The following is a 17,016-nucleotide window of genomic DNA, read 5'->3' as shown; positions in this document are numbered from 1 at the left end:
GTGTGAGGAGAAACAGGAATTAGCAGGAGTAGAAGCAAAAACATGAGTGCTGGAAGGGGGACAAATGACAGATGGAGAGTCAAACATTTTACTTTGGTTACTTCACCTGAGCTGCTAATCTTGGTAATGATTAAATACTGTAAAGCTCATATGTCTTACATCACACTTAGTCAACTGTTTCAACCAAAAGCCTAAATGTTTTCTTTGCTGTTATTTTTTTAACTAAAGGGCTTTGCAGCTAGGGGTAACATGTTAAGTGAGTACACTGCAGTGCACAAACCAAATAGAGAATAAAAATAACATTTTTTTAAAGCATTTGTCTGAAGAATAAACTGATCTGAGCTACGGCCTAATTTTTTTTTCTCCTGATAGATTTTACCCTGGTCAATACCTGTTAGTCAACACATCCTGGTACAGTCCCATCTGAGGATGTAAATAACCACTTATAAAGCTATTGTTCAATGCAGGTCACTTTTAGGAGAGCTGTTAAGACCAGTTTATTTCATATGTTAATTTCATACAACATTTCAATTTTAAATTGAACCTGTCCAGTCTAAAAGGTGCTGACTCAGCATCCTACACTGTAAAGTAAGTCCATTAATTTCCCCAGCACAGCTACATGAGTTACCCTTTTAAGTAGCAAGAAGCTGAAAGGATGGCTTCAGGGTCAAAAGAGGTCAGCAGCAAAGTCCCAAATGCAAGTGAGTCCACAACAAGGAGATAAAGACAAGCATTCCAAGATGCACACGATAGCTCCAGCTGAGAGCAGCAGCCTACACTGTCCTTGGGTTTTCCACGTGCTCTGTCAGCCCCACACCAGCTCCAGACAGTAGCACCTGTCTAACCTCCTCACCAGGAAGACCCAGCAGTGCAGAGCCTCTGCTCGAGCTTCCCATTTTCAATTCTACATTTTCCCAGCCACACCTACATTCAGCTGTTCAAGCATTCACCATAGCAAAAGAAGAATTTTCCTGCTTCCTGTTTTTACTGGGAAATGGGAAAATTGCTTCCCTTTAACTTTAGTCCTTCACTGACTCTGGAATGGAACAGGAGGGGGTGTTTCATAAGTAAGCTTAGACTTTGTTTCAGGGAACTTGAAGCTGCTTAGTCCTTCAAATTAGAGAGAATAATTACTGTTCTTTAAAGAGACTTGATGTAATCTGCATTTGAAAACATGACAACTGAATAGTACTTTAAATTGCCAAGATCTTTAATTAGTTTTACTTAGCATTTAACTGGTAACGCAGCAGCAGTAAGACTGTCCTACTTTCATATCAGACCCAACAAATGAACAAAACCTGATTTGTCTACTGCTGCACATACAGATCTATGGAGCTAGCTTAGAGGTACCAAGAACATCACCCTGAATTCAATATTCAATATTCTACCCTGGGTGCTTCACTAAGAAGTCATGTGTGTTAGAATAGAACATGAAGTCAGTCAAGTTCCACAACACCCCATGTCTTCAGAGTGATTTTTGAAAAAAAACCAACACAACAACAAACAAACACACACAAAATAAACACAACAAAACCAAAACAAAACCAACAAACAGGGCAGGATAGTACTGGCCCAATCAAACCACTGTGCCAGTGCAAATAGATTGCTTTTGCTACTCAGATTAGCTCAGACACCTGAGGAGCACCTGAAGCAGCACCAACTTTAATTAGGGAACTCGAATAATTCAGAGCTTGCCATTGAAATTATGGTCTCAAAAGCCACCAGCTCTCCCTGGTGGCAGAGAGAGCACTACCCTTTCCAGATTGAAACCTCTTGAAACTGAAGACTCAAACACTTGACAAATTATCACAGTTCAGCCATAAACACAGCAACATTTTTGCTTGGCATGCTACAGCAGAAACTTTATTCAGTTCATTTTGAAAATATCTGCAACCAAAATTTATTTTCTGTAAACTCACAGAAATAAGCTTTAACATAAAGGCTGTATACAACTCAAATACAGGTAATACTTTTAGCAATAACTTACAGATACAAACTAATGATAAACTACAATTTCACAAAGAATTGTAAACATTTTGCACAATTGTCAGTCCTTTCTTTTAGGCAAAGTGCTCTTTTGATGACAAATAAATTAACACACACAACTAGAGTGGACTACTTCCAGACAATACAAAAAGGTGTTTAATAAGGCTTGTAAACAATGTAATAGTTATTTATGCAGGATCCATAAAAGTGTCTCGCAGGCTAAATATACTTACGTACCTGGGCAGCAAAAATTATCTTGAAAATGCTTTAGATGTTAAATAAAAAGTTAACATTAATATCTTTTCAATGATATTTTTAATACACAATAAATGACTTAAGGGTACATCCTTAATAGCTTATATCCCTGACAGAAAGGAATTAGGTGTGACTTAGTGGCAGTTGTGTCATTGAATGGGGTAGCAAAGGCTGGAGTCCAAGAGCTGTAGGTGAATGAGCTACAAAAACAAATGTTTACCGGTCAGTTTCAGAGGCAGACAAGGATTATAAGCCAGCAAGTCCCCTGGGCAGTAACAGTTCTGGCCCCAAGTGCCACTTGCCCAGCCCAGTGCTCATGCTCCTCCACCCACAGCCCATCTCATGCCACTGCTCTGGAGAGAGCAGTGCAGGGCACACAGCTCAGAGCCCAGGTATCCCCAAACCTTCAATCTCTCCCCATCTCACCTAAGAGCCAAAGTTGCTCACTTGCTAGGTCATAAGACACACAAGGACTGAAACATACTTTTGACCACTTCCCCCACAATTACTGTGAGGGAAGCTGAAGTTTTCAGTGAAGTGGCTGGACTGGGTTTACCTACAGTCCTTGGGGCAAGTGCCCGGGAGCAGGTAGTAAACCCTTTGCATTAAAACTACATATTATGAAAAAAGTGGCATGGAAGTTTAAAGAAGTGTTTGATTTCATATTACTAGTGTTCATATTTTTGAGGAAGCAGAAAGAGGGTGTTCACACCCAGATCTTCAGCTACCTGCTTCCAGTGAAGGGCTACCACTTGAAGAGGCACACTGTTTAGTAAGGTGTAGATAGCAAGTACAGCAGTGAGATATTCTCTAATGAATGCTAGAAATTAAAAATCCGTTAAGTTTCTTCAACTAGTACTGCTTGGTAAACTGTTCTTGCTACAGCCAATACTGGTCTTGCTTGGCTATGCCAAGCTGTTGTACCTACCATCCATGTAGCTGTGCAGAGCAGTTAACATAGTCCCGTCCTGGGGTACGTATGCAGAATATGCCATTTCTTCTAGCATGGGTGGGGACAGCCTGGAGGGCTGAACTGCTGTGACAGGAGCAGTAGATGAATGGTTAGGACTAACATGCTTCTTATGGCGTGCTCTGCAATTTTGAAACCACACCTGAAAAGTGGAAAAATGTACATCACATTAATAGATGGTGATCTGTTTCAACATTAGCATAATGAATCCCTCAGAGTTCTAACTTTGGCTGCGTTCAATTAGGTAATTGGGCCTTTAACAGAACCCTGACAGCCCAAATGAAGAACTATCCATTGTAAGCCTACTCAGTGCCTCAAGCAAGCACAGTCCAGTCAGGAAGGCTTCTTGCAGTGACCAGCAGCCCATGGAGGGGTGGCTGGGCCAGGGCTGCACTGCTGGGGCAGGCTGAGCCACACTCTCAGGCACAGTGACAGCCACACAGGGTTGCCATGGGGTAACCACCTTCCTCCTCCTCATGCTTCAAAGTGTGCAAGTTTTTGGTTTTGTTTTTTGTTTGGTTGTTGTTTGTTTTTTGTTTTTGTGGGGGTTTTTTTTGTGTGGCTTGATCATAGCTGCCAGGTGCCTCATTTCTATATAAACCCTGTCAATCTTTCATATGAGAATGAGCCGCGGGATTTGCAAACTTTATTTATATAAACATCTAAATATATAATTTATGTAATATAAAAAGCATATTTATGTATAAAAGAGCATACATATAATGTTTGCTGAGAGGCATCTTCAAGCAAAGGTTCCAAGCTTGTGTTTCAATTTTGGATGGCATGGGTACATATTAACTCTGCTCTCTAGAACAGATCACTAGATATTCACTTCTAATCTGTTGTATCACAAGCCAATTTAAAAAATGGCACAGGTCTTAAGAGCAATTAAAGTCAGAAATTTGTATTCAGAATAGTTAAGTGCCAATTTCTATGCTATTTAGGCTGAGAGGTTTCTTCCTGGAAGATCAGTAATCCTCCACACAAAGCACAAGAGGAATATATAGCGAGCTTTCCAAATTAACATGTTTGTTCTAGACTTATTCCTGACTAAGGATGTTGTCTGAAGTTATGTTAGGACTGCTAGATTAGATCTTTTTCCATCTCAGAATAGCTACATGGAGAAAATAGTCATTAAGCATTTCCAATGGATGAGTGAGTACCAGACTTGGTTAGTCAAGTAACTTGTGCAGTTACCTGTATAACACGCCTGCTCAAGCCTGTTCTTTCTGCCAGTTTCTGAAGTGTTTGTGCATCTGGATTGTTGTCCTGAGCAAACTGTGCTTGCATAACCTGAAAAGGCAAGGGAAGAAATGGCAGGTTTGTGTATGGAGTCCTGAGAGCAGCATTAGAGACTCCTCTCAGACCACAGTCCTACTCCTTGAATGTTTTTAGGGAACTTTTGTAATCACTAGTCCCCACATGGTCCCAAATACATTGAGGGGGAAGAATCAAAACACAACAATCCCCCAAAGCCAAAACACAAGCCTCTTAACATGCTTAACTGAGCTGAGACATTTCCCAGAAATGAAGGAGATGAATTCTGCTCGGCAGTAACAAAATATAGAGGAGGCGCTCTGTTATGATTGTGTTAAAAGGACTGTGGGAGAAAATCCACTGCAAAGCCATTCAAACACACTTGTAAAAACTTCTATAGCCGCATACCACAGCCCACGGCATAATGAAGGGGTGATCTCTGATCCACCCCTCAACTTGTCATTTACTGCCAGCATCTTCTATTATATGGAGCAACTTAGCCCTCCTTTCTGCTGCCTGGAGCACGCAGGCAGCCAGGAAGCACTTTGTGCCTCATTTACCTTACACTGACCTGAGGAACAGGCTCCACTTGGGCTGACCTGCACTGTGGAACTATTTGGTTACCCTCATCTTTTTACAGAAAACTGGAGTGAACACTTGTCATTAGGATATGAATTACCTCTTTTTGAGGAGGTAGGTGTCAGCTTGGCCTGAATTCTGAACTGCTTTAGAGCCTGTAAACGTTTACCTTATTTAAGGAAGCAAGAGTATCTTCAGCAACTTAAGCTGTAGTTTCTTATTTCTGGATTTTGACCCTTGATGGTCTGCAAATTTTGCCTGACTTCATCTTTGAAGATTCAGACTGCTTCTCTCCACACTTGGAAACATTGAAACTATTTACTTTCCTGCTGTTTCACCCAAGGACACCAAAAAGCACAGACGTGCTTTTGTACCAGTACTTTGTTAGGTGCGTTACTACCTGCTGCCACTCTGACAGTCCCTGATCCCTCTGCTGCTTCTCTTGCTGGAAGAGAAGTCGCATATCAGCCTCCAGAACAGGTACAGAGACAGATGCACTGAGCAGATAGCAAGTGTCATTAAATAACAAGAGGCCCTAAGATCTCAAACACCTGCTGAAGTAGGTGACAATCTGTTTAAAACAGGAAAATAGAGGAATATGGAAGTTTCAATGACAGCAAAAGAAGCTCTGAATACCATTCCCACCCAGATGGCTGGGGCTTCTCCTCTTCAACTACTGCTGGAAAAGAAAGTTCCCTTTTGCAGAAGTTTGAGCTTGATGTGCACAGGCCTTGCCCTGTGCTCCTGTCCAAGTACTGCTAACGTGCTTGACTTGTATTAACACCCCATTGTCTCCAGTTGTGGCTGAAATAACAAACCAAGCTTTGAACAGCAACATGCCATGCTACATAGCACTGCTTACATTCTTCACATGCTATTACATCTCAACTTTAGTTTTTCTCAACTGATGTTACCACAAACAAGAGGAATACAGGCAAGCAAAGCAGAACTCAGACCAAGACAGCAGCAAATCAATAGCGTAGTGGCCACGTGACCAGAAATTCAAAGACACGTTATAAACTGAAAGCAGGGATGCATGGCTAGGGTTAGGTGTAAAGTCACAGCTTGCTTCCCACTAGAGGCTGAAGCATCTCAAATCCAGTCTCACCACTACCCCTTTCATGGGGAGCTGGCCTGGTTATGGTGTTTTCCTCCCAGAAAGCTCATTTAAGTGAAGTGGTGATCCAGAGGGTGAAATAATTCCTATTTGAGGCAGACTGGAACTCACTCTAGCCAAGGCAGCAACAAGACAAGAAGCCTTGAAAGTGGAACATATGTGGGCAAGCACCCTCTCTCCTCCTTCTGGACAGGCTTAGCCCCTACAGGAGGTTTTTGGTTTGGTACACTCAGACTTCCTAGTTCCTACTTCCCTTAGTCTCCTCCATGGAAATACAAAGAACTAGTGGCTGAGGCGTATAAAGGGATATTGGAAAAACACTGTAATAACATGTTTGAGAACAAATTGGGACACAGCAAGAATTGCTGCCAAGTACTTCAAATGCACTTTCCCTGTATTTCACTCCACCCAGCTCTATTGAAAAAAGAGGGGTTTTCCTCCTAAAGTATGCAGTATTAAATGCTGAGGCTGGGTCTTGAAATACGACACCAAGACTGTAATGACTTTAGTATATTTTTAGCAGGCAAAGCACAAAGACACCTTGAGGAAATCAGCACGTGAAGATTTGGGAAGGGGAAGGAAGAGACAGAAGGAGAGCAAAGACGAGTGCCTACTGATAGTCTCTCTTCCTGGTGTACAGAAGCATAGCCAAGACTATAAACATATAATCTAGAAAGCAAGTATTGGGAAGAACCAGCTTAAGAGGAAAAAGGGCAGTCAACAAAGAAATGCCAACTATTCCCTATCTTCTCTATAAACCAAAGCAAAACAAGAAAAGGGCACTGACAGGAACAACCTGTGTTCATGTGAATACAAGAAGGAACCCACAATACCTGCCTGTTCTGAGAACAAAATCTTCTGCAGCCCCTATTGTGCTTTACAACAAAATTCAAATTTCCATCCTCATAACATCTTGAAGTCGTGTACAGTGCCCATCTACAGTTCAACTCTTCACATTACACAATTCTAAAAATATTTTGTCTTTGTTATGTGTAGCGATGTAAATGCCTGATTAAATAGATTTCATCGAGCAACTAAAACAGAACCTTTTTGTTTCCACTCTGCAGAATTACTGTCTGCCCTCAGGGAAATAAAAAGCTTGAAGAGTAACTATTTCACATTAAACTGCTGAAGCTAACAAACAATTCCAGAAACATGCTGTGTCTTGATAGTTTATGAAACAGTTTAAAGCATGCAAGCTTTTTCTTCCCCCCCCCCCCATATACATCTAATTTCTTATCAGTTCAGCGCCTATGCCCTGCACAGATCTGAACTAAGCAAGCTTTTAGTACTGCCTCTACCTGGAGCTGATCTGCTGTGAAGCTGGTCCGAGCTCTTTTTGCTGGTTTTGGATGATTAACATCTTGCTCTGTTAGTAATGCTCCTTCCACACTAATCCCATTACCTGAAGCATTAAAAAGAAAACAACACTGTCTGCTAAATGTTCAGAATGATGATATTTGTAAGTCAGACTGTCCTCCCACAAAAAGCAACAGTACTGGGCCAGCTGAGTTTCAACTTTAAAAAGCCATATTCTGTTCAAAGTTAAATTGATCTGGCACCTTTACCCATGACACCCCAAATGACTCCCTTACAAGTGAGAGAAGAAACATCCAGCATGATATTTCATCAGCCAGATCTGCTTTCCTTAGGATAGAAAACAAGTTATACAAACTTAAAAAAAATTAAAACATCAAATAATTTGCACATCATTTTAATTCAAGAACCTGTGCTTCCACCCTTAGCAAAGCTAGGTAGTTACCTCTTAATAAGGAAGACGAAGAAAAAAACCACCATGTAATTAAAAGCAATCCCCACAGTTCTGAACAGAAGCAGTACACTACCATTTTCGACTTCTCTCTTCAGGTTGTCCAGCATGCAGTCGTAGTGCACTCTGCAGAGGACCTTCTCCTCCACCAGCGCGAACTCCTCCCCGGTGGACAGCTGCCTCTTGCAGGAGAAGCAGGCGAAGCAGGCCAGGTGGTAGACGTTGCCCTTGGCCCGGCGCACCCAGTCGGTGGCGTGGATGTGCCTCCCGCAGCGGGCGCAGCGCGTCCCGTAGCGCCTGCAAGGACAAAGGGGCCGGAGGGGGTGCAGCCCCCAGCGCTCCCCGGAGACACCGGGATGCGGCGGCACCGCCGGGACCCAGCGGGGCTGAGGGGACAGCAGAACCGTGCTCTTATTGCAAAAAACCCTCACGTTTGTGTCCGACAGCTGCAGAGCACTCCTGAGCTACAGAAGCCAACGTTCTCAGAAGGAAAAAAGTAAAACTGAAACTCTTTACCGCCATGTGAATTCACAGCTCTTCATCTTTCCTTTTATAAAGATAATCACTCTTTAAAAAGCTGTGACTGGGAGATGGAAACAGCTGACTTGTGCTCAAAATTCTATTATTCAAATATATTTCACATTACTCTAGTGAGTCTAAATTATTATATTCAGTTACATCATCCTTCAGTGTCCTTCTTCAGAGTTATTTCCTTAACTACCAGCACATTATGTTTTTTGTTTTTTGTTTTTTTTTTTTTTAATTCGAATACCTGCAAGTATTTACATTACTACAGTAAAATATTTCTCTTTGAAGAGGAAACTAGACAGCAAGGTATGGTGATTATTTAGACAGGAATTGGTCCTCGAGATCTTTGCAGACTTGTAAGGGGTTTTTGGTTTGGTTTTGTTTGTTGTTGTGGTTTTTGTTTGTTTGTTGCTTTTAAGTCCCACAAGACTTTGTTTTTCCAGAAGTTCACAATATTCAGCCTGCCCTCTCTGTCTTTAAGTGTCAAAACTGACTAGATGAACATAATCTCTTCAGCACACAGGTGACAATCCCATAATTTGGTCTGGAAATGTAATAGCAATCACACCAAAATTAACAACAAATTTTTTTTGCACTTTCTGCCAACTTATTCATGCCAACATGAATAAATAGTATTCTTCCTTACAGGGTTAGACCTTAATCCTGAAGTGTGCTAAGCCAATTGATCTCCAAGTTTAAATGCTGGGTTGTTTTTTTTTTTTTAAGATCACAGGATTACTCTGGGCTGGTTTTGCAGTTCCGTGTGATACCCTCAGTCTCATAGCAGTGTTGGTGCTAGTCCAGACAGAACATCAGCTCAGTCCTTCCTGGTGTTCTCAGTCGACGTTACCTCAGGGGGGTTCTTTGCACGCACAAAAGCTTTTCAGCCTTACTGTGGCAGGGATTCTGGCTTGGGGGTTTTTCGCCTGTGTGCATACAAGTAAATTGCTGTGCAAATGCAGTAGCTGTGCAAACAGCAGAGGGGCACAGGGGGAGACTGGGTGGATAGCTACGTTAGACAGACTTAGGGTTTCCCAAATCCCTCTGCAAGAAACATCGGAGTCTAACTACTGAAAATAAACCTAGAAAATAAAATCCAAAGAGCCTAAACATGCATCTTAGTTGCAGCTTAAGCAAAAAGTAACGTTAAACAAGCGTAACTTATTCTGTGATACAATTATATTCCTGCTGTATGATATACCTGAAATAATCGAGCTTGCAGAAGATATCTTTATCTTTGATGTAACAGCTTGTATGCCTTCCTAGAGACGTTCTGCAAACGCTGCACGAGAGACAGCGCACATGCCAGCAGAGGTCGTTTACCTGTGAAAGCACCAAAGAAAAATGCTTAGCGTTTGTGCCACCAATATTGTGTGTCACGTTTACAAAACTATTTTATCCATCCATACAGAATAGGCCAAAAATTACACATACCACGATTCACGGAAAATTTATCTTCAAGGCAAAGCATTTTTCCTGTAGAACTGCATTAAGTGTTAATTAATTTGATGGAGGTCTTCAGAATAAGCTTTCATGGTTTTGTAATTCAAAGCACCAGAAGAGGAAGCAAGAGATTCGAGTTCCACGTAGCTATTTCGTGCCCAGTTCTGTTCTCACAGCATTAGAGTAACAGAGCAAGCTCTGGCCTCACATGACCTTGAGAAGGCAGCTAACTTACATACTTTTATTTCCCAGTCTGTAAAAAGTCTTGTCTAACAGAGAACAAACTTTACAAAGTGATTTGAAATTTTAAAATGCAAGTATTGAAGGGGAAAGAAAAAAGTTTGCCAAACGGAAACACAGCATAAACGACACGGTCATTTGCCGCATCTCTATTAAAGCTAAGCAAGTGAATGGAGGGAGGGAGGGTTTTAAATTGTCGGCAGCTGTTTTAATAGCAAATTCAACAATTCTTTCATATGTAATATCTATAGTGAAACCAGGCTCAGTAATGGAAAGCAGCATAAATCAGCAGTTTTGAAAACTCTCAATTTTTGGGCAAATCGAGTGCAAACATTTTCATTTCTTCTTTTCTGTAAAGAGACCTTCTTTGTTGCACAGATAATATGTATCACACATCAGAAAAACTTAGAACTGCCAGTGATCATAAAATTAAGTAGTAACTTTCTGGATAATCCCATGCTTCATATAAGGAATTCTGTAAATCAAACGATGACTAAGCTTAGAGATTTTAATATTTTCGGAGCCAGTTTTTTCGTCTCATACCAAACAGCCCATGTATTGCCTGCGGCAAAGCTGCTGATCTGAGATAACCCAGGATGTGCCTTTCATGAGAACACTGCCAGGCAAACCACGGAGAAGGTGAGGTACTAACTCCAGCACTCGGGCAGGAATCACCCGCTTCAGTCATTCTTCAGGTTATAACACCGCAGCCTGCAGTTGCCCAACGCTCTCCCAGCTTCTATCCGTGTTGGCAGCCATCTTCCCGCACACCGGCACCTTTACACCACGATATAATGAGAAGCTGTTGACAACAGCCGTCACCAAGCTGAGCCTCCCAGGTGTTTCTGCTGCAGCCCCGCGGGTCCCCCCGCCCGGCCAGGCCGGAGGAGCCTGCAGGACCCGGGGCGCAGCTCCGCGGAGCCCGAGCTCGCAGCTCACCTCACACAGCTCGTCATACTGCCTGCTCTTCCCAGGGCAGAGCGCTCTACAGAGCAGGACATAAACAGCTTTGACAGTGGTCCCGTTTGATGGCACCAACCTACGCTCCTACTTACTGATTTACACCCGAAGACGCACTGCTGCTGATCATCAGGATACGGGTTTACCAGCACAGATCCCCTTCTCTCCGCTTATGCGGGAAGCAGGAACAGCCAGTTTAAACTGAAGGCTACACCATTTAGTGGCCTTTTGCTCCGAGCCACGTTATCCCAGTTTTTCAGACAAAAGACCGCAATGATGCATAAACGAACTACTAAAACACTGGACCAGAACCAAGTTCAAGTTAGGTCTGCTCCCCGTTCAACCACACTGTTCCTTTCCAAGCCCAGCCTGTTGCAGAGGTGTCAGGATTCACTACAACAAAAGGTATCCAGCAGCTCCCCGCACCGGCACCTGCCCTGTTTTAAATGAACGCTAACCCGGCCTACGTGTTCCTTTGACCTCCTCACCTCAACTGAGATCTAGGTAAACGATCTAACAACGTTGAGATGTTTTCAGCAGCCTTACCAGCTTCGACTTCGCGGGATATGCAATGGCTTTATTTATTGCACCTAATGGAACCAACCTACTTCTGTATCGGAATTCTCTAATCTTCCTTTTGAAAGCAGAGAAGGCAAAAGTCTGATCCTGAATAACTTGAATAGCTGTACTGCAGAAGGAAAATAGTCCCCCTCCCAACCACTTTAATACTTTAAAGTCACATGGTCTTAAATTATCTTACTCAGCCCCGAGTACTAAGGCTAGCAAAACTACAATCGCACAGCTCCCATCATTTGCAGACATGACCAGACCTTTTACAGAAATAATTTCTCAAGAGCCACGTTTTGCTTTGAGATTCACGACACTGGAAGATTTATTTTAGCTAATAACAAACAAGTTACCCCAGGCACGACTTAATCGGGAGCGTAAAGCTCAGCGAGGAAGCTACCTGTGTTTGGAACTGTTGGTTTGCTTCCCCGCTCTCCTCAGCACGCCAGGAAGTTACAGTCCCAGTGCAGAAAAGCGATACCCAAAGCACGAGCTCCGGCGTTGCCCCCAGGCCCGCATCCCCCCTCCCCGCGCACGGCCACCTTGGCTCCGGATCCCGTGTCCGCGGCGGCTCCGCTCGCTCGCCGCCGGGCTCCCCGTCCCGGGGGGCCGGGAGGAGCCCCCGCCACGGCGCAAATGGGGCGGCTGGAGCCGCAGCAGCGCGGAGAGGCGACCCGGGGGCGGGGTTCTCCTCGGACCTCGCGGACCCCAGCTCCGGGATGCTCGCCGGGTGCCTCCGACAGCTCTTCCGGCGGGCTGCCCCGGGGCCAGCGGCAGCACCGGGCCGGAATGGGGACGGTCCCGCCGCCCCGGCCGCATGGCCTCGGTGTGAGGAGCCGTCCCCGACCCCACTCACCTTCAGCAGGTACTTGTCCACGATCTCCAGGCCGCAGCTGCTGCACACACATTTGCCGGGGGCGCAGCCGGAGCCCGAGGCCATGGACCGCGGCGAGGAGGACGGCGAGAGGGCAGCGGCGGAAGAGCAGGAGTCCTCTTCGGCGGCTTCGGGGCTGGCCTGGGGGGAGCGCACGGGAGGCGGTGGTCAGAGCCCAGCCCCGCCGCCCCGGGAGCCGGGACCCTCGCGCCGGCACCGTCAGGGCCTCGCCGGGCCTCCCGGAGGGGTGGCGGCCGGAGCCGGCGCTTCTCCGCGGGGCCGAGGCCAGGGCAGCGGACTCGAGCCGCGACCCCGCACCGGGCATCGACACCGCGCCCGCCCCCTCCCCGCGCACCTTCTCGGAGGGGCCGCCGAGCGCGGGAAGGTCCTTGTCCTCCAGCCTGCAGACGAACATCGGGTCGCTCTTCCAATACATGGCCCTGCTCTACCGCATACCAGCTCGGCGGCGCGGCTGCCCGGGGACCCCGCGCCAGGGCTCTGCGCTCAGCGCCTGCAGGAAAAAAGTTTTGTTTTCAAGTGGGTGGACCCCGCGGCGCGGGGACCTGCCTCGCTGGCCTCACCTCCTGCGCAAAACCCGCCTTCCGAGCATGGCGGGATCGTTATCTCCACCAGCGAGCCCGCGCCGGGTTTTGTGCAAGGGGAGGGAGGGGTTCGGGGCGGGGGGGGGTGGTGGTGGTGGTGGTGGAACCCCAACAACAACAACAAAACACCAACGAAAAAAACGAGAGGACCCCCTCCCCGTTTGTCTTCACCGTTTGCCACAGCTTCCCCCTGCCACCCCACTCCAAACAAAACTTCGAGTTACATCCCTGTGTTAGCGAAGAAGACAAACACGACAGAAAGCGAGAGAACGCGTGAAGTGGGAAGGTTGTTCCACGCTGCTGAAACTCAAAGCCCGAACGTATTCCTGCAGCTCAGACTCACCACTCTTCAATCTGCCTTGCTGCTTCCACCCTTGCTTGCGCCTCCAAGATCCCAAATAAAACCTTTCTCGTTAAGCTAAAAAAGGAGCACCTGAGCTGCCCAAAGACCGTAGCATTACTCCGGTTCTGAAATCAAGCCTGAAAGACCACGGATGTTGCTAATTAACATCAGTGCATTCGGTCGCGCCGCGGACAGAGGGTGCTGGGAGCTGGCTGCCCACAGCCCCCCGAAAACCAGCGGAAAACTCCATCTTTCAGAAGAGGGGGGTCCCTAGGTTACAGGCGCGCTTTTTCCACTATTACAAAACCTGGCCCGCAAAGTTCCCTCAAACCAAATACTGCTGCTGTGCTCGGGACATTTCAGGAGGGTAAAGCAACAGCCTGTCCATCGCAGGTGAGGTAAATAACCGGGATGTCTGCTTCTCTGCACGTACTTAACTAGCCAGGTGTTTTAAATTAAACTTGTCGTTATGTTTCCATCTTTCCCCGTCTTTGTTTCGGCTCCACTCGACGATAGATGTGAGGCATGTTGCAGAGCCTCAGTAAAGCAGGCTGAGAGAATTGCCCATAGGCTTAAAAATATGATAAGTTTGCTAAGAGGGAATTAAGCTTTTGAGAAGCTGTATGAAGGGAGAAGCCCCGTATTCTTATCTTCCCAAAATTATGATCCTTATTTCAAGCCCCAGGACCCAGTTCTGCAGGACCGTAACTGAACGAGTGGCGGTGCCGAGCCCTGGAAATTCCGGGACGTTCCTCAGTTAGTCACTCGCTTGTCCAGCGCTAAAACCGATCTAACCCTTACAAAATATTGCTTAACATTAGTGTGAAGGTCTCTAACAGCCGCAGCGAGGCACGTACCGTCCAGGTTTTGTTCTTCTGCCCGCGGGGAAGCTCAGGGAAGCGCGGCCGCCAGCCCCGACGCGCGGCGGGCAGAGCGGGACCCCGCCGTCCCCTCGGTGCCCCGTTTCCCTCCCGCTGGCCTGGAGGCGGCTTTCGGGCCTCTCCCCGGCCCGGCCCCTCTCCCTCGATGGCCACGGCCGCCCCGCGAAGCGCGATCTAGGGCTTTCCCTTCGGGCTCTGCCCCTTCCGCGGCGGGGGAGCACGGCAGCACGGGCGGGTGCCCGGGCAGGGGTGTCCAAGGCGCGGCCCCGTGATACGGCGGGGGCGAGCGCGCCTCCGTGCCCCGCGGAGAGCTGGGCCCGGAGCCGCGTCCAGCACGGAGCCCTCCGGGAATCGCCCCCCACCCCCTCTCTGCGCGGATCCACCGTCCATGAGCATCAGAGGGAGGACGTTAGCGCTGTCACCTGTCCCAGGCGGCACGACAGAAACCCAGCACCTGGCGGGGACCTCCGAGATACGCGGTGGAGACGGACCGGACCCGCGGTAAGGCCGGGGACCGGCCGGAGCTCGTCCGCTGAGCGGCCGGCGGCAGCGGCCAGTCTGTGGCTCGTCGGTCCTTCTTCTGCGCTGCTAACGAATTATTTCAGGGCGTTCGTGCGCGCTTCACGCAGGGCTGCATGTTAGATTGAGATATAATAACTTCTCTTCTGTACGCATACACCTTTTCTCTCAAAAACGCGGCAGTCGGAGGAAGCAGAGTCAATCCGCGCGTTGCTCCCCACGGCGATGGTGAGCGGGCAGCGGTAATTCATAAGGCGGGTGTTGGAGGAGGAACCGTGTTCGGGAGAGGCTGGGTGTTTCTCATTATTTTCGGAGCCCGGTGAGGAGCGGGCGCGGCGGAGGCACTGGCGGTCGGGGAAAGACGCCCCCGGAACCCGCCGCCCAGCTCCCCGCGTCGCCGAGCCCCGCCACCGCCCCCCGCCCCCGAGGTCCCCCCCGCTCCCTGCCTGAGCTTGGGCCGCGGCACTGGGGTCCCTTCTGGGGTCTCGGGGCTCTGGGGAGCTGCCGCGCGGTGCGGGGTTGGCCGCGGTGCGGCGGCCGCGCTGCGAAATACGGGTGTTGGCCGCCCCAGTCCGTGTCCTCCCCGGGGGCCGCGCGGAGCGGGGGCTGGGTCCGTCGTCCTGCAGCCGGGGGGGTCGGCGGTCCCGGGGGCGCGGAGGGGAAGGGGGCAGGGGGACGAGACGCCCCGGGAACTGGCGCAGAGACAGCCGATAGCAGAGCCTGGTTATTGCTATGGTCAGGGGTGTTTCGCAAGGATGAACGGTTTTGCCGAGCTTATTGGAGAGAACTGCGTTATTTCCGAGAAGAGGTCAGAAACGCCATAGTGCGTGCAGAGTGGCCGTGGAAAGTGCACGGGCTCCACCCGCGCTTCGCCTCTGCGCTTTTATAATCTGTCTCTCCAAAGTCCAGTCCGAATTTTATCGCTTCAGTTACACGCCCTCGGTAATTTAGTGAGCATCCCCGGCACCGTTTTTTTAGGGGAAAGCAGGCTTCTAGCAGGCTTTAGGGAATTCCCGATTTCTGCGCGCCCTCGTCCCGCCGGTGCTGTCTCTACGCTCAGCGGGGGATGTACGGTTCAGATGCTGCCTCAGTCCCGCTACTCCCTGCCCCGCGGGCTCCGCTCTTGGGGCGCCGGGCCCCGCCGAAGGTCCCCGGGGAGGGGGGATTGCCGGAGGTGTGTGAGAAGGGAGAGACGGGAGAAAGCGTTCTGATGCCTGTCTCTCAGAAGTAAAGCAGGAACGTGTGTGGATGGGAGTGCTCACCAGCTGCACATAGGAGAGGTCTCGTAAATATTTGACGGCAACACAGCACGAAGAAAACACTGAACGGGGAGAATTCGGGTTGTTTTAACGAGAGGGTGTTGGCAAGTAGACTTCTTACTGAAAGGTTGCACCGTACTGTCTGTGCGTGCGGCTGGGTATTCCTGTCTGGAGTTTGCTCTAGCGAAGTTGCTTCTCCGTTTAAAACTCAGTCTGCTGAGAATCTCATCAAACGGCGTCCTGTGCACCTTACGGGAAGCGGGCACCGCGCCTGGGGCCGCGGGCTGGTCCCCGCGCCCAGCCTGGGTGCGTCCGCGCGGTGCCCGGAGGTGGGCGATCGGAGACCCCCGCGCTGGCCTCCGGAGGTGCTAGTCCGGGGGTCGGCGGGGGCCGCGGGGCCCCGCAGCCGAGCTCGCAAGACCCAGCACCGTGCCGCAGCCCCCGCGGCCTCCCTGGCCCTGTACCCGCCGCCCGCCCCCTCGCGCCCCCCATCTGATGTGCGGGGCCCCGCGGGTGAGAGTGCGGGGCAGTCCGCCTTGGCGAGTGCGTGTCCTGGTCTCGCCATCTCACCTCCCCGGTCACGTACGGGCCTGCGGGTCTGTCGGTGCTCCCGGGGCGGCTCGGCGGGCGGGCAGGAGGGCGGGCGGACGGCTCAGCCCTCGGTGGACCGCTCCCGGTGTCACCGTGAGGCCGTGCGGTCACCTCCGTCGCCAGCAGCTGTCTGGCAGAAGACGCAGCTCGGAGAGGAAAGCCTGAGAGATAGTGCAGGACTAAGTTCCCGTCCACGCAGGCTCCCCTCTCCTGTCTCAGCCATCTTCTTACACGTACCTTGGTTTTGCACACCTGTCAGTATCCAGAGGTTTTCCAT

The 17,016-nt window shown here is 48.9% G+C and overlaps 1 protein-coding gene across 2 annotated transcripts; it reads right to left on the bottom strand.

Moving 5' to 3' along the window:
* Window positions 1-1,841: 1,841 nt before the first annotated feature.
* On the bottom strand, window positions 1,842-15,582 carry LHX8 (LIM homeobox 8). Of its 2 annotated transcripts, XM_051625739.1 has the most exons (9): window positions 15,572-15,582; window positions 12,900-13,042; window positions 12,527-12,685; window positions 9,662-9,783; window positions 8,009-8,229; window positions 7,466-7,569; window positions 4,409-4,504; window positions 3,170-3,353; window positions 1,845-2,441 (listed from the first exon to the last, which is right to left on the bottom strand). In XM_051625739.1, exons 2-9 carry the CDS (start codon window positions 12,978-12,980, stop codon window positions 2,365-2,367), a joined length of 1,044 nt encoding a protein of 347 aa, XP_051481699.1. In that variant the 5' UTR covers window positions 12,981-13,042; window positions 15,572-15,582; the 3' UTR covers window positions 1,845-2,364. The 2 variants fall into 2 exon arrangements, with proteins under 2 accessions (XP_051481698.1, XP_051481699.1); XM_051625738.1 differs by lacking the exon at window positions 15,572-15,582 and having other exon boundaries at window positions 1,842-2,441; window positions 12,900-13,036.
* Window positions 15,583-17,016: the final 1,434 nt, after the last annotated feature.

Source organism: Apus apus, chromosome 7 (genome assembly GCF_020740795.1).
Source record: "Apus apus isolate bApuApu2 chromosome 7, bApuApu2.pri.cur, whole genome shotgun sequence".
Taxonomy (NCBI): Eukaryota; Metazoa; Chordata; class Aves; order Apodiformes; family Apodidae; genus Apus; species Apus apus.
The sequence above is the reverse complement of the archived record's forward strand: the minus strand, read 5'-3'. Positions and strand labels throughout refer to the sequence as shown.

Bases quoted from the DNA above. Each gene is read 5' to 3' on its own strand.
- LHX8 (XM_051625739.1), bottom strand. From the start codon at position 12,980: ATGTATTGGAAGAGCGACCCGATGTTCGTCTGCAGGCTGGAGGACAAG. The intron at 12,686-12,899 runs GTGCGCGGGGAG...CGCTCCCCCCAG, and splicing joins TCGGCGGCCCCTCCGAGAAG to GCCAGCCCCGAAGCCGCCGA. The intron at 2,442-3,169 runs GTAGGTACAACA...TTGTTTTTGTAG, and splicing joins TCTGCACAGCTACATGGATG to CTCATTCACCTACAGCTCTT.